The 23670-nt window shown below is 47.7% G+C and overlaps 2 protein-coding genes across 5 annotated transcripts in view; one reads left to right on the top strand and one right to left on the bottom strand.

The window, feature by feature from the left end:
- Positions 1-17: 17 nt before the first annotated feature.
- On the top strand, positions 18-16472 carry LOC118504668 (integrin alpha-PS3-like). 4 transcript variants are annotated; one of them, XM_036039456.1, is made up of 7 exons: positions 18-102; positions 1075-1497; positions 4190-4566; positions 4634-5359; positions 5427-6522; positions 6580-7564; positions 7625-16472. In XM_036039456.1, exons 2-7 carry the CDS (start codon positions 1310-1312, stop codon positions 7691-7693), a joined length of 3441 nt encoding a protein of 1146 aa, XP_035895349.1. In that variant the 5' UTR covers positions 18-102; positions 1075-1309; the 3' UTR covers positions 7694-16472. The 4 variants fall into 4 exon arrangements, with proteins under 4 accessions (XP_035895349.1, XP_035895347.1, XP_035895346.1 ...); XM_036039454.1 differs by having other exon boundaries at positions 44-252; XM_036039453.1 differs by having other exon boundaries at positions 44-385.
- LOC118504667 overlaps positions 15433-23670 on the bottom strand; it is a 27322-nt gene continuing 19084 nt past the window's right edge. The window contains exon 3 of the mRNA XM_036039452.1: positions 15433-23636. Within this exon, the coding sequence (XP_035895345.1) occupies positions 19980-23636 (3657 nt within the window). The 3' untranslated portion in view covers positions 15433-19979. The remainder of the gene's footprint in view (positions 23637-23670) is intronic.

Raw genomic sequence — 23670 nt, 5'->3', positions numbered from 1 at the left:
CGCTGAGTGCGCGAACCCGATGTGGTGGGGCTCACGAAGAGTGTTGTTTGGTCAAATGGATTGGCGATCTCGACGAGTGCGGACGCAGATATCTCCTTTCCGGTAGTGTGTTGCTGTGGTGATACGAGACCCCAGTGCCGTGCATGATACCGTCATCATAATCATCAGCATCACCGCACTTATCATCGTATCGTACCTCCAGCTCGTGGCCACAATCGCCCAAATTGTTTGCGTTATCCGGCGATGGTAAAAGTGTGTGCTCTTATCGTCTGTGTGTCGTACGTTGGTTTTACACTGCAAGTGAATTTTGACTCATTCCGAGCGTTCGGTGCAACCGGAACGAGGTGTGGTGCCTGAGATTACCACAGTGCTTCGAGTGCTTAGAGTGAGTTGCTACAATTAGTAGAGTTATTTGAAAATCAGTTTTACAAACAACCTACACCAGAGCCACATGACGTCAGAAGAAGTGAAATTCGTCACGTATTTACTTCGGTCGGACCGGTCGGGGAGCGTAGAAGACACTTGGTTCCACTTCCATTTGTTTTTTTCAATGCAAAACGTGCGTATTCCGGAGCCACGGCATCCGGGAGTTTGTTTTTGTTTGAAGCTTACATTTACTCTGAGCGACCAAAGCGATGAGCAGCCGGGCTGGCGTTTCGCGTGACTCATTGCAATTTCCGAACCGATCGCGTACGGAAGCTGAGAACCGATCACCCGAAACGTGAACCGCTCTGTGCTGATCAGGCTTCAACTGGTCCCGGTCCGAGCTGTCCCAACGCAACACGCTTGAGTGATTCACCTCACGGCGGCACGCTCAGTGGCCGGCTCTGTGCGCGCTTTTTACCCATTAACCGTGGACCGTGGTGGTGGCGTGATAGTTCAATTAGGGCGACGAAATGAAGCCATTCAAAAATGAATTAGTGTGACGGAAAAGTCAAGCACGTCTAAAGTTGTCAAACAGCCTTACCCTACTAAGCGTGGAACCCGGTGGATATCTGCTCCAAGCCCTGCTGGGTGGGATTTTTGAAAGTTCATTAAACGTTTTTTGTTTCCCCTTTTTTTTGTTTTGTTTAGTGGTAATGTGAAACCTGGGGGGCGCACATGCTAAACAGCAACCCCACAGGCAACTTGGTTGTCTCATCATCATTATCGTGAAGCAAACTGAAAGCCCCGAAAAATCCTCACCGTCGCATCATTTAGCACAATCGGGACATTCGGTTCCGCATCGATTCGGGAGTGTGTGTGTGTGTTCGAACATCCTAAACCCTTTGTGAGAGTGGTGTGTGTGTGTGTGTGTCCGTCCAAAACAATGAAGTCCCTCCAGCGGATGATGGTCGGTGCCGGACTCGTGATCGTGACGCTCCTCGCCCTTGGCGGTGAATCGTTCAACCTTTCGCCGGTACCGAACTACGTGTTCCGGGAGCCCGATCTGCAGCTACACATGGAAAAAGTACGCAGCTCGTACTTTGGATACTCGCTGAATCTTCGGCCAGGCGGGTAAGTTCGGGAAGAGAAATTGTAAAAGTCAACAAAATAACCGGAATTGATGCCTCAAGGAGAGCGAGACATTGATGCGATTGCTCGGAAGGTGCGTGATGTCTTTGTTTGTCTCCGGTACACAGGCGTCCGTAATTGTTCCGTAATCCCTTAATGGGGATGGGTGGCATGGTTCAATGAAGTCAAGGAAAGCGTGTGTCGCAAAAAAATGAGGACAGATAATGGGTTTTTAAATTTCGTACGGCTCATTTTTATCTCTGAACGCTTTTAATGCTTTTAATTTTTAAAAGTATTTACACACATACATGCCAATAATTTGTCATCCGTTGGGCTGTTATAGGGACTGGAAGTGACTCACGGTATGAGCCATGTGCTTCAATACGAAAATTGCTGTAATCTTATCTGCTGGCTTGTCTGATATATTTTGCTAGGTATGGCAGGTGCAACGTGAAGTAGAACAGTCCTTTAATGTCGATAAGGTAGTCACTGGGAGTAAAACTGTTCGACGCTATGAGCTCTTTTGGAATCCCGGCCAATCTTACCAGGCTTGTAAGAATGGCAATGACCAACATCACATGCTAGGTGAAGGTAGATGGAAAACTCACAGGGCCCTTTGCTACTACCAAGGGCCTGCGCCAGGGAGATGAGCTTGCCTGTCTCCGTTACAAACTGGTGCTAGAGAGAGCCATCCGCGACTCGGAGGTGGAAACTTCGGGGGCCATCTTCTATAAGTCAATCCAGATCCTGGCATACGCTGATGATGTACACATCATTGGTTTGACATCTGTTGACCTCTAGATGCTTAACAGCCGTTTCCTCCTTTCGTCAGGAAGATTTTGAAGCAATTTGCTACCAATCTGATCCAGACCTGGGGAGGAATTTTTGCTTGATAGGAGAGCAAGTGATCGCTCTTCCATTGTGAACGGTAAGTCCATCCTAGGGTCACTACCAGGCGCATGTTGTGTAAAGCTTTGCGCAGGAACGAAATCGGGACAAAGCTTGTGGGCAAATTCATACAGCCACTCGCCAGATAAGCTTTCGCTCTCATTGTTGTTGTTAAGGACCCCGAGCCCGTGTCCCGGAAGTCTTTAAATGCCTCACGCTTCTTGGTAAAAGCTGCTTGGCAATCCTTGCCCCACCAAGGAGTGGGAGGTTTTTTAAATGTCCTTTCTTGGTGGGAGCGCCTTGTTGGGGCCTCAAGGGCGCACTTGTTTATAAAAACAATATGCATCCCTGGTACAGTACCTAAACAAGTGCAGGAGCTAAATAAATTAAGTGAGAAATGGCTTTATTGGGGATATAAAATTATACAAAAATTTTGACATAATGAAGAATATCAGAGAATTTCAATCATTTCTCGGGATCTTCAACTTTTCTAGTTATTCTACAACTACAAAAAACTAGTGGACTTATTATTCTGTTACGCACTGTATTTTAAGTACGGAATCTAATGATATTTTTGACAGCAAAAAATATTTTACTTAGATTAATTTTCTTTTTTTTTTTTTTATACAAAACGGTCTTGCCGTATTTACAAATACATAGACTAATTTACAAATCGTTCACCTTTCACTTTAGCTGGGAGGCATGTTATTCCCAAAGGACTAATGTTTATTGTAAGCATAAGAATTATAAAAAATACAATATTAAAAAATAATTCTTACAGTGTTTAAAACAGCTAAAACTGCATAGATAAAACCATAGATTGCTATTTGTAAAACATAAGCTTTTCACCATACATTCCATAAATAACCAAAAACTCAGTCGATTGCGACGACACTGGAAAGAGATCGTACACTCCAGGGGTGTCAAACTCATGCACGATCGTGCCTCGTATTAAAATCTAAGCAGTAGGTTTGACCGTACCAACCCGATCAAACGGGATGGTTGTGATCTTAATCTTACTTATAAATATTTATAAATTATACCTCAATCACATATTTTAATGATCATTTGTTCACCGAATCGGTTCATTCAATTTAGTAAATGAACATGTCTCATTAGGCAAACATATTTGAAGCAAACAATTTTGCTACAATTTTAAACACATTTAACTTATTGTGCTCTAGTAAAGCTTACATTCTACATGCAAATTAGTTATTAGTAAACTCCATTTTAACATGCAACCGACACCCGTTTACAGTAACAAATTTTTTTTCATGCGCAATATGCCCGGCTTCCCTCCGAAGGGAATATGTTCAGCATATTTGGGAGCTTATTATTAGTTGGTCACTTTTCGGTCGGTTCCGCAATGCATCTCCCTGGAGAGTTAGAGCTGTCACGCTAATTCAGACCACCTTATTAGTGGCTGCTTTTAATTGGTTCCCCTTTTTGGACACAGCTTAGGAGTGGCCAGCGGAAAAAAATGGCACTCCTCGTACCGGGGAGCCCTTAATGTGCATCATACACATTTTCTTAACCGGTGATGAGTTTTTTTCCGTCGTCTGTTTGAATAACAATTATGACGATTTAATTCCGCAAGGTGGTTAGAAGGGCATGACATTTCGGAAATTTGTCTATTTGCTCTTGTATTTAGTATGTGTTTTTAATGGGAACTTTTTTAATGAAAACAAGTCATTGTAGCAAAGTCCTAAACCACTGAATTGTCCACTAGGCCATCCAAAGATTCTTGAGGCCCAGCTCTTATCCATTGTCCTCCATATTTCAATAAATACTTCCTTCCTCCACACAGCCTGATTGTCGGCGCACCGAGAGCCCAGTCGGATTTGGCAGCCCAGCGCAAAGTGAACGAAACGGGCGCCATCTACCGGTGCTCTTTTGCGGCGGACGCACCCGAATGTTTCCCCTACTACTTCGACAAGATAGGCAACACCAAAGCGGAACAGTCGGACTTTGCGTACAACTCGGAAAAGAAGGACTTCCAGATGCTGGGGGCCGCCATGGATGGGCACGGATCCGACGGCGATCGGTTTGTGGTGTGTGCACCGAAAACGATCAGCGAGCTGGTCGATTACTATCTGCTGCATGGCATCTGCTACGTTACGGACGGTACCGAGCAGGACCAGGAACCGAAGGACATTCGCAAGATCATACCGTTGCGGGCGAAGGGTAAGCGTTAGTCAGGATAGGTGTTCCTTGGTAAAGATTGCTCAATGTGTCTCTCTGCTTCTTGTAGATAAACAGCTGCACAAGGATGCACACGGCCAGTACTACAACTACATGTACGGTGAGCAGGGCGTCAGTGTGCACGTCACGGACGACGGCGAAGAGATCCTGATCGGTGCACCGGGAGTGTTCAATTGGCGCGGTACGGTCGTACGCTACAGGCGACGCTTCAACGAAGATATGGGTGGCCTCAGCCGACGGGACGAATGGGCCGCTCAGCAGCGTCCAACGAATCGGCACCGGCGTCAGATCGTGCAGTACGTTAGCGACGTACCGAACCCGTACTTTAGCGCCGTGAAGGATGATTCGTACTTTGGGTATGCGGTCGGATCGGGAGATTTTCGTGGCGATCGGAAAACACTGTACGTGGCGAGTGCTCCACAGTCGAAGGGACAGGTCGGAGAGGTGTTCATCTTCGACATCATCAATGCGGACTCGTTCCTGGAGACGCAGATCAAGGTACAGTACACGTTTCCCGGCCAGCAGCAGGGTGAATACTTTGGCTATGCCCTGCTGGCGGAAGATTTCAATGGCGACGGGTTTGCGGATCTGGCGATCGCGGCCCCCATGCACAGCCGATCGGGCGATCACGATAATGGGGTGGTGTACGTGTTCTGGAACGAGGGTGAGCTGAACTTCCAGCTGCAGGGCAAGCTGTCGGGTAATCATGAGGTTGCTGGACGGTTCGGTACGAGTCTGGGACGAATTGGCGACATTAACATGGATGGATATAATGGTAAGTCAGGCGCGAAGAACTTCCCCCTCTCGAAGGATATTGTATAACGCGTTTCGCCCACCTTCAGACATTGCTGTAGGAGCTCCGTACGAGGGTAATGGTGCGGTGTACATCTTCCTCGGCTCGCCGGACGGACTTCAAGCGAAACCGAGCCAAAAGCTAACACCTCCACCGAACGAGCTGCTCTCACCCCAGCCCATGTTTGGCTTTGCACTGTCGCGTGGTAGCGACATCGATGCCAACGGGTACAAAGACCTAGCCATTGGGTCCCCGAATGACGAGAAGGTGTACGTTTACCGGACGTACCCCGTGGTACGCATCGAGGCGGAAGTGACCTCCTCCAAACGAGAGCTAACGCTGGAAGACACCACGTTCGATCTGTCCATCTGCCTAAGTGCAGTGTTTGCCGCGGGACAACCCTTCGGCGTACAGCTCAAGTACGAGATTACCGTCGATGGGCAGGTTGGGCGCGTAACGCTTCCCGGGGTTGGAGGGAATAGACGCACGGAAACGATCACCGTTACCGGTACGAGCGAGTGTCGTCGAATCGATGTCCGGCTGAAGGCTACCGCTGCCAGCATCTACAAGCCCGTGTTGGTCGAGCTGTCCTACGAATTGGTACGTTCGCTACCAACCGAAACGGGCGCCGGGTTCTGTGCCGACTGTGCGCTGCTCGATCCAACCGTTGCGAATCGCTTGATACAGAAGATTTCCTTCAAGACGGGCTGTCAGGGTGAGGTGTGCGTATCGGATTTGCGACTATCCGCCCGCTGGCTAGACATATCGCCCGTCTATGTGCTCGGCAGCTCGAAGAAAGCGTCCCTCGAGTTTGAGGTGTACAATGCGGGTGAGCATGCGTACTTGCCTCAGCTGAACGTAACGCTTACGCCGGCACGGTTAACGCTGGCCAAGCTGACGTCGGGGTGTCAGCAAACGATAACAGCGGACGCTGTTAATGTGCTGTGCGATCTCAACAATGGGCTACCGTTGAAGGCGTCCTACACTTCGCGGTACACGCTGATCCTCGACATGACGAAGCTGGAAGGTAGCAGTGCGGAGATTAAGGCGGAAGCGCTCAGCACTAGCGAAGAGTCGGCGCAGGAAGACAACTTCCTGGAGCAGGTGCTAACGCTGCAGGAGTTTAGCGATATCGAGATTATAGGGTAAGCATAGTTGGATAGGACTGTTTGAATGTACTAACGTGCGCTCTTTCTCACTAGAAAAACGTCGTCATCGGAAGTCTTCCTAGAGAAGCAAAGTGGTCTACACAACGTCACGTACGAGATTCAGGTCCACAGCAACGGTCCCAGCACGTTCCGTCGGTTGGGTTTCACGCTGGATGTCCCACTGGTGTACCACAAACCAAGCTCGGGACAATCGTACAAGATCATCAGCTTCAACAACATCGTCGTGTCGGGTTACTACAACTACAAAACGCTCGACTACACCTGGACGCAGAACGATACGATACTGCTGCCGAATCCGATCGAGCACGATCACATCGTTCCGCCGACAGTTGACGTCGAGGATATGCATCGATTGCCGAGTGACTTCGACCTCCTCTCGGGCGGTGGTGGAGCTGGAATGGGTGGCTTTGCTAGTGAAAACCAACCTCACGGTTATGATCAAAGTTCGATGGGCATGCATCGCCGCCGCCGTCGAGGTCTAGGGCATGGAGGATCGCCGGTACACACCTACAACCGTTACACGGGCCAACTCTCCGGACATTCGCGCGTACGTCGAAGTCTTTCGAAGGTGAACGATGCCACCGTGCAGGCGCTTCCCGCGAATCGTACCCTATTCTTTAACTGTGCCCAGGAGGACGCGTTCATCGAGTGTGCTCGGCTTAACGTCGCGGTAGACATCTTCCGTCCGACCAATGTACCGATCATCATAACGCTACAGTTCCAGCTCGATCTGGACGCGATCGGTGAAGCGTTCCTCGAGCGGGAAGACATCTTCGCGCTGATGATGCTGACGGACGTGCACAAGGTGGGTGATCCGGATGGTGTCACGTACCGGCAGGTACGCAGCAATCCGTTCACCGTCGTGTATCGTTACGCGGACGGCAGTACACCGATCTGGGTGTACATTGTGTCGGCACTCGGTGGTCTGCTGCTGCTGGTCGCGATCTCGTACGGAATGTATCGGGCAGGGTTCTTCAAGCGTACCACCAAGGAGGAGATGGAAAAGCTGCATCGGGAGGTAGGTGTTCGAGAGTGAGTGTTTTTGATAGCGCAATAATGTGTCCATTGTACGTTACAGAGTACCAGGCTTAACGAGCCGGAGCAGGGAAATCAATCACCGGCGGAGGCTACCACGGAACTGAACTGAAGGTTAATGAGCTAAGCTGAACGACACAACATCATTTCTGACACCAAATTCTATTCGCTAAGTATTGCAACGATGCGTCGTTGTTGCCAAGGTAGGATTAGTGGTTTTCCAATGATGCTCTAGCGCAGGGTCGCCATATTGTATGTGTCTTTAGCAGATTCATTCATCTTGCCTAGAAACCCTTGCTGCTGCTGTGAAGATATGCCTCTCTGCCTCTTCCAGTTTTTTTTGGAATGAATTAAGATCAGATATGTTTCAAGAAGATCCTTACTTAAAAATTGCGGATCAAATTTTTGGTCCACGATGAGAGCCAGCTAAACTTTAACCTCATGGAAGAACATTCAGACTCCTTAGAAGATCAGATGCGTGATCACTTAGTTTGACAGACTGGACTTATACATCTTTTTTTTTTTCATTTATTTATAGAGGCATCTAAGATCTTAGATTCGCCTCTTTCATGGACTCATTCGCCTCTTTTATGAACTTATACAGAAGGTTTATGCGTGGATGTCTGACGATGGCCAGTACTTCCGTTATAAACAATCTTTCCTTGCGCTTGGTAGTTATTGTCTTCTGATGTAAATATCCAATTTTAAAACACTTGTTTAGTTTATTTCATGAAGTTATTCTAGTCAAAATATAGTTATCCAGGATATAATACTATAGCAAAGACTTGGACATTTCAATTCCATATTCCAATTTAAACGTCCCATACTTACTTTTAGGGGAGGTCCGGTGGCCGAAGTGATAACGGTGCCGGTCTTCACACGGCAGGACTGGGGTTCAAATCCCATCCAGACCGCGCCTCCCTGTACGAAGAAGGGCCGGGGACCTCTCGAGGTTGCTCGACGCTCGTTCGCTGACGTTCTCGGTGGATCGCACTAACGCATCAACCGCGGTTCGGTTACACAAGCCTCCAGAAATGTATCTTAATTTTTTTTCTTGACTGTTGTTTTTAATTTTCTTTTTACTCGTACTTTGTGTAATAAGTACATTGTTGCGGCACCGCCGCGCTCCATTTCTTTACAAACCAAAGTTCGGTAAATCTACTTTATTCACGCAAACATTCGGATCGTACAAATGATTTACAATTTCAAAATAGTGCTTCCTTGGCGGCAACTGAACGATAACTGCCTGATAGCTCGCTTGTGCATCGTTTTCTCTTCCTCCCACGGAACCCTTCAATTGTTTGGACCTTTACAGGGCTCCGCCTCACGATGACATTTCTCCTTCTACACTGTCAATTTCGGTTCCAACAATCCCCGGCGCGTAACCCAGTCCCCATCTCCTAACTGGTGTTACCTTATTCTACTTCAAGAACCGCCAAATTGCTCGTAGAACGTTTGAATCTTCCGTTATTAGTCTTGACCCAAGCCTGACGAATCCTACCATCTCCTGCTACTATTACTTCATCGATAATTCCTCGCACCCAACATTTTCTATTCTTCCCATCTACTACGTAAACAAGATCTCCGCACTCTAACGGTTTTGTCTCCCCGAACCATTTTGTTCTTTGATTGAGAGTGGGCGCGTATTCCCTAACCCATCTATCCCACAGTACATCTGACAATTGCTGAGTCCTTCGATATGAATCACGCAAAGCTTCTTTCACGTTCGTCTGTGGATAAGTGCGTGCATCTACATCTGACACGCCACGCAAGAAGTGATTTGGTGTCAGGGTCTCCTGATCGCTGCCATCTTGAGTTACCGTAGTCAAGGGTCTACCGTTGATGATGTCTTCAGCTTCTACTATAACCGTTTGAAGAATCTCGTCTGTCAATCGTCTTCCATCATCAATCGCTGCTAGGACGCCTTTGACCGATCGCACCAATCGTTCCCACACTCCTCCCATGTGAGGGGTGATGGGAGGATTGAAGGTCCATTTGGTTCGCGCGTTAGTGAACTGGTCCGCACACTCGTTCTGGATGTTCCCAACTGCTTCGGTGACTTCACGGCTTGCTCCTCTGAAGTTAGTCCCGTTATCGGAGAAGAACTCAACAGGCCAACCTCGTCGACAGATGAATCGCTTCAGTGCCATTAGACAAGATTGTGTAGTCAGGCCATGAGCAATCTCAAGATGGATTCCACGAACCACCAGGCACGTAAACAAAACTATCCATCTCTTCTCAGTACGACGTCCAATGGTTACATCGAATGGACCGATGTAGTCTACTCCGGTGTAGTTGAAGGGCCGAAGATAGGGTGTAAGGCGTTGCACCGGCAACGGCGCCATTCTGGGTACGTTAGGATGATTACGACGCACCTTACACCATACACAAGCTGTTGCCTCTTTTCGCACAGTAGCGTCGAGATGCAGGATGTAGTAGAGCTGTCGTAGGTCATTCTTCACTGCTTCACGATACCCATGTCCACTCTTCTCGTGATGATGACGTACTATCAATCGCGTAACCATATGATCATTCGGTAATATTACGGGGAATCTCAAACTGAAAGGAAGAAATTCTGCTCGTTCCATCCGACCTTCCATTCGAATGATTCCATGCACATCTAGCATCGGAGACAGTTTATACAAAGCACTGCTTTTATCAAAACTAATCCATTGATCAGTTGGGCGATCACTGTTCTTGATCAGTATCTTCATCTCATCCAGGAAACAATCAACTTGTGCCATCTTCAATAAAGCTCGTTCTGCCTTTTCATATTCATGTTGTTGCAGCTGCACTCGTTTTTGCTCGACCTTCAATTGGAGCAGCAATTTCCTTTGTCGATCAGTGGCCTGCAACATTTCTAAAGGTTTTCCTTCTACCTTTTTTCTGCAGTTAGAGATGAATCTAAATACGCATGCCATAGTACGCACTAGCACTGTCCATTTGGAAAAACGTTGAGTATCAATAATACCACAAGGAACGTTCACATCGTGGATTAAGAGGTGCACTCTTAAATCCTCAGCTGTATTCATCTGTGGAATCTCCTGTTGCGGCCAATATTCCTCTTCGTTGTAGAGATATGAAGGTCCCTTTAACCAAAGGCTATCCGGTGTCATGTCTACAGAATTTCCCCACTTGGTTAGTAAGTCAGCAGGGTTGCATTTAGAGGGAACCCAGTTCCAATCCTCGACGCTAGATGTATGTAGGATTTCTCCTACTCGTAGGCCAACAAACTGCTTATAGCGTCTTGTATCCGAGCGTAGCCAAGATAAAACTACCCTTGCGTCGGTCCAGTAACAGGTACGAGAAATGTTAAAAGAGTGAGTCTCCAACACCTTTGTCGATAGCCGCACACCTAGAACTGCCGCCTCAAGTTCAAGACGAGGTATCGACATTGGCTTCAGAGGGGCCACTTTGGCACGGCTCATTACCAACGTACATTTTACTGCTCCACCGATGATCGCTCTAAAGTAGGCAACTGCACCAAACGCTGTTTCACTCGCATCTGTAAATATATGCAGCTGTATATGTTCCACCTCACTTGAAAGTACTCCGCCGAAGTAACTGCGAGGGATCTGGCATGACCCAACCTCCTGTACCAGCAACAGCCATCTCTTCCATTTTTCAAATGACTCAGGATCAATCTTCGAGTCCCAATCACATCCGGTTCGCCATAAGTCCTGCATTAACATTTTACCTCGAACAGTGATTGGAGTAATCAAACCCACCGGGTCGAATGATGTCATCACCACACTCAACACAATCCGTTTTGTAGGTTGAAATCCTTCTTCGATGTACTTTCGATGATCCTCATCAGTCAGCACACTGAAGCAAAAGACATCATCCGTTGATTTCCAGCCAATACCCAGAACACGGTCGTAAGTGGTGTCGCTCAAAAACTGCACCGCTGTTTTCTCACTTCTTTCTCCAACTTCCTCTAGGAATGTCTCTGAATTAGACATCCAGTTTCGGATGTGAAAACCTCCTTGCGCGTGTATGTGTCGAACTTCTTTTGCCAGTTTGATGGCTTCCGCTTCTGTATCAACGCTGTCGTAGTAGTCATCGACATAGTGCCTGTCTATGATTGCTCGTGCAGCTTCGGGATACTCCTTAACGAATTTAAGGGCGTTCACGTTCTTTATGAATTGAGCTGAACAGGGTGAGCAAGTAGCCCCAAACGTGGCTACATCCATTACATAGACCTGCGGCTTGCCCTCTATATTGCTGCCGAACAAGAATCGTTGTGCCTGATTATCTTCGTCTCGTATTCGCAGTTGATGGTACATCTCTTTCAAATCGCCTCCGAATGCGATTGCTCGTTCACGAAATCTACAAACAACTTTCGGCAAAGGAACCAACATATCTGGCCCTTTAAGTAGCAGGGAATTCAAAGAGACTCCTTCCACTGTTGACGCTGCATCCCAAACCAAACGGATCTTTGTTGGTTTCTTCGCGTTATGCACCACGTTAAGGGGTAGATACCACACCTCTTCTTTGGAAAATTTGGACAGTTCTTCCTTGGTAATCTTATGGGCATAGCCCTTTCGTTCATATTCCTTTATCATGTCAACTACTTTCGACTCCAACACAGGATTCTTCTTCAGACGTCTCACCAATTGCAGCATACGCTTCTCTGCTGCAGGATAGCTATCAGGAAAAACTCGATTGTCTTCTCGCCAAAGCAACCCCGTTTCGAATCGATTCCCTATTCTTCTAGTTGTTTTCCGGAGAATATCTGTTGCCCGTTTTTCCTCGGGAGCCATCGGCATTTCAAAGGCAGGAGCACTCATTTGCTCCAATTTATACTGGTCGCCCACCGCGTCATGAAGTTCTCGATTGGTCATTGTGGTGATGCAATGAAAGTTTAATATGACATGTGGAGCCGAAACACTGTTGTCTACACCGTAAACTGTCCAGCCTATCTTGGATCTTACCGCAACCGGTTCGCCTGAATTACCAACTCTGGTCTCTAATGCAGCAAACAACTCAATGTTATTAAGCCCTATTATCATCAAAGGTTTTTGTTGACTATTTTCGCTTATTGGAATATTTTCCAGATGTTTGTAACGTTTCACGACATCAGCCAATCTCAAGGATTGATTCGGCAGCATTAGTCCAGAAACTGTACGAGTTTCAAATAGTTTCCATTTCTCTGATGAACCTTGGCTTGATATTAAGAGATCCAACTTCCTGGATCGGTCTTCAATGCGACTTATATTTCCGGTCCAGGTAATTCGCAACGGCTCGTTTCGACCATTCGCTTTCAGCTGTTTCGCAACACTCTCGTCTATCAAGGTTGCAGATGAACCTTCATCAACAAATGCTGTGATATCAACACTATTGCTGCCCGAATGAAGAGTAATTGGTATCGTCCGATAGATCACTACTGGTGATCGCTGCATGTCTCCGTTTGAATCAGCTTTCTGTAGCTGAACGTGCTCTTCAGTTCGATGTACCAACGTGTGATGCTGTTTTCCGCAGCCATCTACTTCGCACCGCAAAGATCTTGAACATATTCCGCGACAAAATTTGCTCAAACACGTTTTACACAGCTTCTCTTTCTCTGCCGCAACTAATCTCTCTGACACCGTCATCTTTTGAAATTGGTTGCAATTATTTAGTGTGTGTCCCAATTGCTTGCAAATCCAACAGCTCGAGTTCTTGGTAGTAACAGCAGCATCCTTTGAATTGTGGATATTGGAATATTCTTTCTTATATCTTCCGGTGTTCATTGGCTTCTTTTTGTTAAATGCTTTATGATTAGACTCGTTACTATCACGTCGCGTTGGAGGCTCTGCTTCATACTCGGCAACTTCTACTAGCTCGCTCACCACGGATTGGATGAATTTGTTGAACAAACATAAGGCACTTTCAGCTTTGCCGTTCTTATAGCGAATCCATTCCCGTTTATAGCTAGTAGGAAGCTTTCCTACTAATTCTTCGACCAATAATGGATTTCCTAGATGTTCAGTCATATCGCAAGCTACTAGATGTTCGTTGAGTTGCTTAACTTTCATTCCAAACATTATGAATGTATCAATCTGATCATCAGTGGGTGCTTTCGTTTCGCGAACTTTCTTGAGCAACCCTTTCAATAGTTTTTGTGGTCTTCCAAAAAGATTTTTCAAGTCTTCAATGACACTTGGAACGGTTTCTGGTACCATAAGCGATCCTCGAACTTGTTCTAAAGCGTCCCCAGTTAAGCAATCTTGTAGACGTTTGAGATTTTCTAGGTTGGAGAATCCGCAGGCTTCCGTTGTGTAATTATAGCTGCTTATGAAAAGCGGCCAATCTTCAGCCTTACCGCTAAACCTCGGCAAGCTTGTACTCACGGATTTTCTAGCTAAATGTTGTTCGGGAGTAATACTCACTGCCTTCGACAAAGCTGGCTTAGTTTCCACAATAGGATGGCTGATATTAAGCTGCTGGTATGTTCGTTCCATTTCTTCCAATTCTTTCTGATGTTTCCTTTTCAGCTCATAAAGTTCCTTCCGTAGAGCTATTTCCTTACTATGACGAGCATTTTCCTCCGCAATCTGTCGTAACATTTCTTCTGCCGTTTCTAATGCCATGTTTTTTACGACCGTCTGATCTAAGCTGAGCCCCTCTTCATCGCTGTTTTCTGACGAAGGATTCATGTGTAACCCGCTGGGTCCGGCTTCAGCGTCGTCATTTATTTTCTTGCTGCGTGTATTCGGCATTCCAAGCTGTTGACTTGTCGCTGTCGCTTCCCCAGAAGTTCGTTTCTGGACAATGTTTTCTTCAGTCCGTCTGCTTATTGCCGGAACTGCACACACACGCTTGATATGATCGTCTTTCACCAAGCTGGCTTCCAAAAGTAGCGTTTGTTGATGCTCATGCACACTCACACAATTACAAGAACACGGCACTATAGTCCAAATTGTGCAATATTCTTACACTCGTATTCACTCGAACACAGTCGAACACAAACGTTAACGTTTGTCCACAATTGGACCACGACGCTAGCTGTTCCAGGAGACAATGTACTCTTGTGTACCACGCCAGAGGACAACAATGCCACTCCTTAACATCCACACACAATCACATTAGCACATGTCCACAATCGGATCACCGACACGAACTGTTCTTGGAAATGCGTCTTTGCTTTCCACACTCTGACACGTTAGCACATGTCCTCGATCAGACCACCGACACGAACACACACACACACGCACGCACGGACACGTTAGTACATGTCCTCGATAGGACCACCGATGCGAACTGTTCTTGGGAATGCTTCTTTGCTTTCCACGCACACGCACACACGGACACGTTAGCGCATGTCACGATCGGACCATCGACGCAAACAGTTCCGGGAATTGCTTCTTAGCTTTCCACGCGCACGCACACACACACGGACACGTTAGTACATGTCCACGATCGGACCACCGACACGAACTGTTCTTGGAATTGCTTCCTAGCTGTCCACGCACACGGCCGCGCACATGCACCGACTTCCAGATCAGGCAAATTCACCGAATTTCTTGCACGCGCGTGCTGAAGGCAGTCACAAATTTCCGTTTCTTTCCTTTTAGCGAAGTTTACCGTGCTACACCACCAGGCTTGCACTCGCAATTTAGTCAACTCAATTATGCAACTCTTCCGCGAATCCTTGTAATCACCGATTACAATCAACGAAATGTTCCTAATTACTCGCATAACTTATGCACATAAACACTTTCCTCGATTCTCTATAGTCACCGACTATTCTTCGCAGGATTGTCCATGTTAGCACTTTTCATACGAGTCCAGCTTCATTCAATACGCGCCACTAATTATTTTGAAAATTTGTTGCGGCACCGCCGCGCTCCATTTCTTTACAAACCAAAGTTCGGTAAATCTACTTTATTCACGCAAACATTCGGATCGTACAAATGATTTACAATTTCAAAATAGTGCTTCCTTGGCGGCAACTGAACGATAACTGCCTGATAGCTCGCTTGTGCATCGTTTTCTCTTCCTCCCACGGAACCCTTCAATTGTTTGGACCTTTACAGGGCTCCGCCTCACGATGACATTTCTCCTTCTACACTGTCAATTTCGGTTCCAACATACATGAAACTTGTTAGAAAAAAAGGGAAGGAACCCGTGCCTCAAATTGGATGAGATTTGCTGATATAAATATGGCGAACCCTGTTTTATTTATAAAACTGTTACTGCAAAGCACGTTGAACTTAAAGCAAAAATTTAAGACAAAAACACATTTTTAGCATATCCTAGTCATGTAGAGGTATCCTGTCGGTCACGCACTTCGACGCTCGGTGAATTAACACACCGACGATCGTGGGGTTCGATTCTAATCTGGGACTGACCTTTCTTTCTTAGCTATAAATGTAGAAAAATGTAGAAAGCCATCATATGGCAATCGTTCGGAGCATTGTAGAGTTGAGTAGAGGGAAAGTTATTTTCCACAGTGAAGCAGATCGTATAGTTGTACTACTTAAACTGACGCACTGTGGAAGTGTTCTGGAGTGCATTTCTTCCCCCTTGAGATACCAACATTCCTGTGTGGTTAAGTAGTCTCTACTGAACATCACATTTTAATAGCAGTTACCACGAATAAAAAAAAACATCGATCCAAACGAGATTAATGCATGCAGACAGACTTTTACATTATAGAGCATTATAGCATTAAGCTAAAACATTGCAAGTTATGAATACTTTAAAAAAAAGTGAGTATAGCGAGTAAGGGTGCATAGTTTGTCAGGGATGAACAATATCTTTATCCTACAAAATGTCTTCTTAATTAGCTTGTTAAAGTTTTCGAATGCAGTGGCTCGTGCGCCGTCGTAAATTTATGTAGAATTTAAAACATCGTTAAAATATTATTAAAACATAACTAAACAGAATAAAATGTATAATAAAGCCGGAAGATTTATTTTTTTGCTGCTTGTATTCTAGCTAAAAACGTAAACTCGTATCGGAGCGTCTCTTTAACTAAACTTTAGCTAAAGTTTAATATAAAATAGAATTTTTTAATAATATTCTATAATAGAATTTCTATAATAGAATAGAAAAGACAAACAACATCCCTAAGCTTCCCCACTAACTGGACTAACCTGGAAGCACATTATCCCAGGATGGCGATCACTCCAAGGTTAACGATCACGTTGTGAAAAATTTAAATAGAGCAAAGCAAAATTTAAATAGAAAACCTTTGCCAAACATGTCCAGATTACTTGCTAGAGAATAACGGAGTAGGAAGCTTCTTGACGACTGTCAAACGACCAGCATTCAAGCCATTGGTATTCCACCGAAAATGGAGCTGACGATGCCGTACACACCGATATTCTACTGATCGCAGAGGGTAGGTCCAGTAAGCCGCTGGCAACTAGAAACCTGATGCTAGAGCTCCATCAAGCCAGTTAATTAGATGGAGTCAGTGTCAGTCGGTCAGCAGTCAACGCTGGGCCAAAGATTTTAACATGGTATTCACACTGTCACGATCACGATCACGATCATCTTTAATAACTGTTGGAGCTGGTGAGACCATCCCAGCGTTCAAAAGTGAACTTCTCAAAAAAGGAATGTAGCGCAAATATGTGCTCTGGGTATGTTGCAAGGTGGCAAGGACTAATCGAATTATCTAGGCGAAGCTCGGCCAGCTGCATCTGCTGCAGCACATACAGGGTCGTCATTAGTGATGGGTCATACGACTCTTTTCACGGATCGTCCCGGAGTCGGGTGCGAGCCTGTGGGAATCGAGTTCGACTCGTGGGTGCAACGAGTCCGAGACGACCCATGGATGGATGGATTAAACCGAACTCGTCGAACTCACAGGACAACTCGTACTCACTTCACCCCCGGGTCGACGCGAACTCGTTGGGACTAGGAATACTATCCGAACGATTCCGGGTCGCTTACGGATGGCTCCAACCCGGTAGGTTCGAGTCGACCCGCTAATCACTAATCGTCATGGGCCATCGATGAACCCCGGGCACTCGAGAATAACGTGTTCCAGAAAAGTGAAATAAAACAAAAAGCCATACACACCCAAACAGTTTTAATAATAAATACGTTGTTGTTTTTTTATTAGTACTATTTCTCTTCCAGTGATGCTGTTGATTTGCTTTGCGCGTGTATTATTGCATTATTCCGGGCTCTGCTACTTAGAATGTACTATTGCTGCGTTTGTACATCTGCTCATCATGATGTTCTGTTGGAAGTACCTACTATGGTTATAACAAAGACAACAACGCTTCTACCAACGTCCAATCATTCGCCCAGAGTATCGCAGTAGGTTGGATCGCCAGAGTATCTCTAGGTGTTGGTGTACTTCGTTACTATTACACTATTGTGCTGTTGTATGAGGTTTTGCATATTGTAAACAATCATCTCGCTCTTTCTCTCTCTCTCTCTCTCTCTCTCTCAGTATATTGTATCTCTCTTTTGCTATACTACCAAGTGTTAAGTTGGTTTGTTGTTCTTCTGTTGCTGCACTGTTGTATATATCCACTACCAACTATCGTAATGTATTATGCGCTTCCATGTACTATCGGTATGTCTATGTTATCAGTGCGTGGCTGTTGAGTTGCTGAGTATACATACATTTGTTCCGTTTTTTGAGTATGTGTTGTTTCGCTTGGGGTCTAATTTATGGAAGATTTGTGTATGACAACTAGATCACCGCATGGGGAGTTTCTCTATGTGTGTGTGTGTGTGTGTGTGTGTGTATATTCATCATATACGGTATAATATATTTGCTATAACGTTTTTCCTCATACTAAACTACTCACTATTAAATGTTTCCATCGCGCTGTATACCTGGTTCTTCTATCTGCTTATGCTAATGATTGACAAAACAAAACGATTTTTTAAAAGGATTTTCTTTTTTTTGCTAATTTATATTTTCTAACAACAGGCTTCATTTTTCTCCTAGAAGTTCCTCTCTCTCTCTTCTTCTCGCTCTCTCGTGTATGTATATGTATAGCCTCATTATTTACTAAAACGGAAGCGACCATTCCTCCAAACCATTTCCTACACCACATGTGGTTGCAAAAATTTCACATTAAACATAATTTAACAATCGCTCTCTCTCTCTCTCTTAACAAAATGGAATTAAAAAAGTGCATTTTTCTACCACAACACAACAAAAAAGAACAAGTTTAATCTTCAACACACGGCCATCGGGAAGCGAAATTTTTAAAAGGCTCACTTGTTTGTCTAATAGTCTCACTGGCGTTTTAAAAAAAATGAAGTCCTTTCTTTTGTGTGTATGTGTCGTTTTGCTCCATTATTCTTATTTCACTTTGTTTGTCTTTTTTGCGCATTCCTTAACAAAACTATTCTAATACAATTGCTCCAAGAACTTGTTTTCCACTTCCACTAATATACATTTGACTAATTTTAATATTCTATTCTACACTAAAAATAATTAAAAGAAGCTAAAAAAACAAAAGAAGGCATTGCATAAACGAACAATCGGTTCCAGAACCGGAACCAGAACCAGCGGCCAAACACCCCGCTATTATGAGTCAATGCGAGCTTTTGTCGCAAAGGGGGCACCGCAAAGTTGTTTTGCTTTCTTTCGCTATGTCTCATGACAAAACCCTGGTGACGCACACACACACCAGGTAGTAATTTATGCTAGACTGAGCGCCGAACCGGAGGGGGGGGGGGGGGGGAAGGTGGTGGGATCGCTGGGATGCTCGCTCCGTCTGTGTCTTCCGAGCTCCTGCCCTAATCAAACAGGTTTCGATCAAGGCCTTGAGACCGACCAGCGAGGCTAGACATCTGACCAAAAAAAAAACCCACCCCGAACGTGTGTCTAGACACCCCTTATCCACCGGGGATGTTGTTGGTGGCGATCGTCGCATATTTTGTCTAGCACAGTGCACGAGCCTGCCTCGTCTAATGTGGGGAGCGCGAACGAGAGAGAGAGATGAATAACCTTTTGATGGTTCGAGACACATCCAGAATTAGCATATCGAACCGTCAATCGAACGGGTCCTCGTGCCTTCTCCTTGCTTTTGTTTGTTTACTGCCAACACACGCGAGCAGATTCCTCTGCCACCACACAAGCCCAGATCAGGGGTGCAGCCAATGTAGAGCTATTAATGTTTACAAATCGATTTTCCCTACTAAATACCTATACGCTTGTAAATGTTTCTTCCTAGAAGATCGCTTCTCGCTGCGTAAGAACTAATTTTGACTGGTTTCGCTCAAGGAATGGTTATGAAAAAAAAACAAAGAAACAAACGGGAAGCTCATACCAATAACACGTACATCTATAACAAAAATGGCCAAAAGTCTTTAGAAAAATGTCCCTCCTCCCTTTCTACCCATCATCCCGTATACGATTTGTGTGTGTTGTCTTTTGTTTATGCTTGCAGTGAGAAGTTGCAACGAATGATCGATCGGTACCGGCCGGCCAAAGATCAGAGATCGTCGTCACCTTCGATCTTCACTTCCGGCGTGATGTCGATCAGCGGATGTTCATCGCCGCTGGCAGCACCGGACAGATCGTACTCTTCCAGCTCGCTGCCACTGTGGTCCTGCTGCTGCTGCTGCTGCGTGGAGGCACGGTCTTGCTGGCCATCACCACCACGAGCCCCATTCAGTAGCAGCTGTTGATGCAACTGTTGCTGAAGACGAGCGGCTGAGCGTTGCTGCTGCTGCTGCTGCTGCTGCTGCAGGTGATGTTGTGCAAGCGCATGGACGGCATACGTGTTAAAGCTTTCCTGGCTGCCGAACACGGAATGGTAGGCAAGATCAAATCCTTCCCCATCGGTTCCACCCTGTCCAGCAGCGAACTGGTCCCACAGTGAGTGGGCCCCGTTCTCGTCATTCGCCCGGCCGGCCGCTACCGCTGCTCCCGCTGCTAGGCTTTCGCCTGTCTCGTTCGGGGAACCGCTCATCTGTATACCGTAATCGCTATAGTCGATCCACTCGTTCGATCCCAAATGGCCACCGCCGCCACCATTCAGTGACGCAGCCGCTCCATTAATACTGACACCAGCACCGCGAGCCATCAGTTCCGCGGCAAGCATTCCGGCTGCATTGCTAAACATACCACCGGCCGCCCCCGATCCAACGCCGTACGGAAACATTAGCTCGGACTTTTTCCGACGCCTTCGTCGCCTCGGTTCACCTTCCGGACGTATCTCGTGCACGTGCTGGCCCCGGAACTGATCGACCGTGCCGTCCGCATTCAGGTAGACGGCCGCGTGACAGCTACGAATCGCCGAACAGCGCCAAACCTTGCGCCCGTCCTTGCGCACGTAGTGCAGAAAGTAGCGACAGTTTTGAAACACCAGCACGTCACGGTTTTTCCAGTTCTTCACGATCTTGTAGTCCTGCGTACCGATCAGATCGTGTGCGTTTTGTCGCTGCTGCTGGTGCTGCTGCTGGTGGTGGTACTTGTCCGGTCCCATCAGATAATCGCCCTGCTCGTGATTGTGCGGCTGCTGATTCGTCTGTACGACGACCCCATTCAGGTCGGTGTAGAGCGAGGCGTGACACTGGTTCTGCTTGGCGTCAAAGTTGAAGCACCGGAAGAAGGCGCTCTGCTCGGTCGGATGGCGCGAGATGAAGCGGAACTGAAATCCATCGTAGAGGATGATCTTCGGAAGCATCGATTCGCTCGCCCGCGGCTGTGGGACGGGCGCGTCTTCCTCCTCTTCGTCCGACTTTAGCTCGATTGGTTCCGACATTGCGGGAGCGGCTGGCTTTCCGTCCAGCACCGTCGACTCTCCCCCGTCCCAACCATCGACGACCGTCGGATGATTGTGGCTAAAGTCGGGCGGAACCTGTAGCGTTTTGTTCGGCAGCAATAGCACTGTCGCTCGGCAACCCGAAACCGCCGAACAGCGGAACACAATCTTCCCATCCTTCCGCGAGTAGTCCAGATAGAAGCGCCCGTTCCGGTACAGCACCAGGTCGCGGCCTTTAGAATTTTTCGTCAGCATGAAATCGGTCGTCCCGATCTCCTCGGCCGGCATGCGCACTTTCGGCAGCGCTTCATTTATCTGTCCCCCGGCCACCTCCGGCCAAACCGCCGGTATCGGGTGGTTGTGTTCGTGGTTGCGCGTACTCACCAGCTCGTACGTGTCCTCCTTCGTGTGGAACGAAACCGGACACTTCGTTTCCAGGCGCATCGCACACCGCCAGTAAATGGTGCCTTCGCGTTTGCGCGTAGCGAACCGGAACCGGTGGCCCTGGTGCGTGATGTAGCGATGGTACGTACCTCCGCCACCCAACACCGGCTCCACCCCACCATTCCCATCGACCAGGGCCAGGGACAGCTGAGCTTCGCCAGCCGCACCACCGTCGAGCATTCCACCCTTCACAAACCCACCATCCACCGACGAGTGGCTTATGATCTTCTTCGGTGGCGAGTGGTTGTGATCGACCAGCTTGGCAAAGTTGATTGACCCATCGGGGAACAGGTGTACCGAGCCGCGACACAACCGATGGGACGAGCAGCGCCACACCTGGCCCCCGCTCTTCTTCTTGTAGTCCTCGAAGTAACGCCACCCGAGATAGATCATGATCTCCTTGTTTTTGTAGTTCTTGATGATTCGGTACCCGTTCCGGCGCGCCACCTCCGGATCTTTGCTGAGCGGTTCAACGCCACCCGCACTGCCACCATTGCCACCGGCACCACCTCCGGCGCTCTTCCACTCCTCCACCGCGTCCAGCGACCGTTTGGCGGCACCACCGTCCGACGGATGTTTGATCGGGCTCGTGATCAGGCTGTCCTTCGTGATGTACTTATCCATATCCTCGACCGGTGGATGCGTGTGGATAAAGTTTTTCGCCTCCTGGATCGTGCTGTTCGGCAGCAGAAACGCCCCCGCCGGACAGTTCTTAAACATCGTGCACCGGTACGACCGGCGCCCATTCTTCGACTCGTACTGGAAGTAGTACCGGTAGCCCTTGTAGATGAGAAACTCTCGCTTTTGCCCGCTCTTGACGAGCTTAAAATCGGTCGACCCCTCCGTCGGTTCACCCTTGACCGGAAGCCGGATCTCGCACAGCATCGCGTTCTCGTGCGGTTCCGAAGGGTCCGGCGGGTCGTGATTGTGCGGCTGATCGTTCACGTTCAAAAACTCGAGATTGCGCTTCGTTTGGATCGACGCCAGGCAGTCCGTGTCGTGGCGCAGTACGCACCGCCAGTAGAAGCTACCCTCGGGCCGGGCATGGCAGTACTTGTACCGGTAGCCCTCGTACACGATAATCTTCTGCGGGCGGCGACGTTTATCGTCCTCTTCGGCCGCCCGATGATAGCGTTCCGACAGTGCGTGTTCCACCGGGACGAGCTCCATCTCGTAGTCGACGCTCTCCTCCTTGCACACCTTCGCAATGCGGCCGTCCGTTTGCAGAAACACCGTGTCCGTGCATGGTCGGCCAGCCACATCGTCCGACCCACCGACCACACTCGTACACCGGTACACCCGAACGCCATCCTTGCGCGTCATAATCAGTCCGTGCGTGTGCCCCGCGTACAGAAGCAGCTCCGTACCATCGGGTGCCAGTCGCAGTTCGTAGCGCTTGCGTGGATCGTTCGATTCTTCCATGCTACTGCTGCCGCTTCTACTTTCCGCCTGGTGCTTTGTGTGATGCTCCTGCTCCTGCGTATCGCCACGGGACGCGTTCGCTGCGGCGGCAGCCATTAGTGCTGCTGCGGCCGCAACACGACGCTGGGTAAGTTCTACCTGACGCTGGCGAAGGAGCTGCTGCTGCTGCTGCTGCCTTAGGAGACGCTGCTGCTGCATCTGGTGCTGTTGCTGTTGCTGGAGCAGGAGCTGTCGCTGCAACTGTTCCGCTTCGACCGGATCGGGCTGTATGGTTTCGTACTTGCTGTCGGCGTCCGGTTCCGTGGGGGCGTGCGTGTGCGAAAGCTCGTTCGTTTTAAACAACCGACCGGCGTAGCTACATATCTTCACCGGACAGCCGGTAACGCTGCACGCCCAGTACCACTTGGGAAGACCGCTGACCGACTTGTTGCGGCGCAGAAATCGATTGTCGTCGAATATGATGTTGTACGAGTTGAAGCGTGCCTTCACGACTTTGAAATCCGTTGATCCACCATCCTAAAACAAGGGAAGGGCAAAACGTTAGTAAAGG

Source organism: Anopheles stephensi, chromosome 2 (assembly GCF_013141755.1).
Source record: "Anopheles stephensi strain Indian chromosome 2, UCI_ANSTEP_V1.0, whole genome shotgun sequence".
Lineage (NCBI taxonomy): Eukaryota > Metazoa > Arthropoda > Insecta > Diptera > Culicidae > Anopheles > Anopheles stephensi.
The sequence above is the reverse complement of the archived record's forward strand: the minus strand, read 5'-3'. Positions and strand labels throughout refer to the sequence as shown.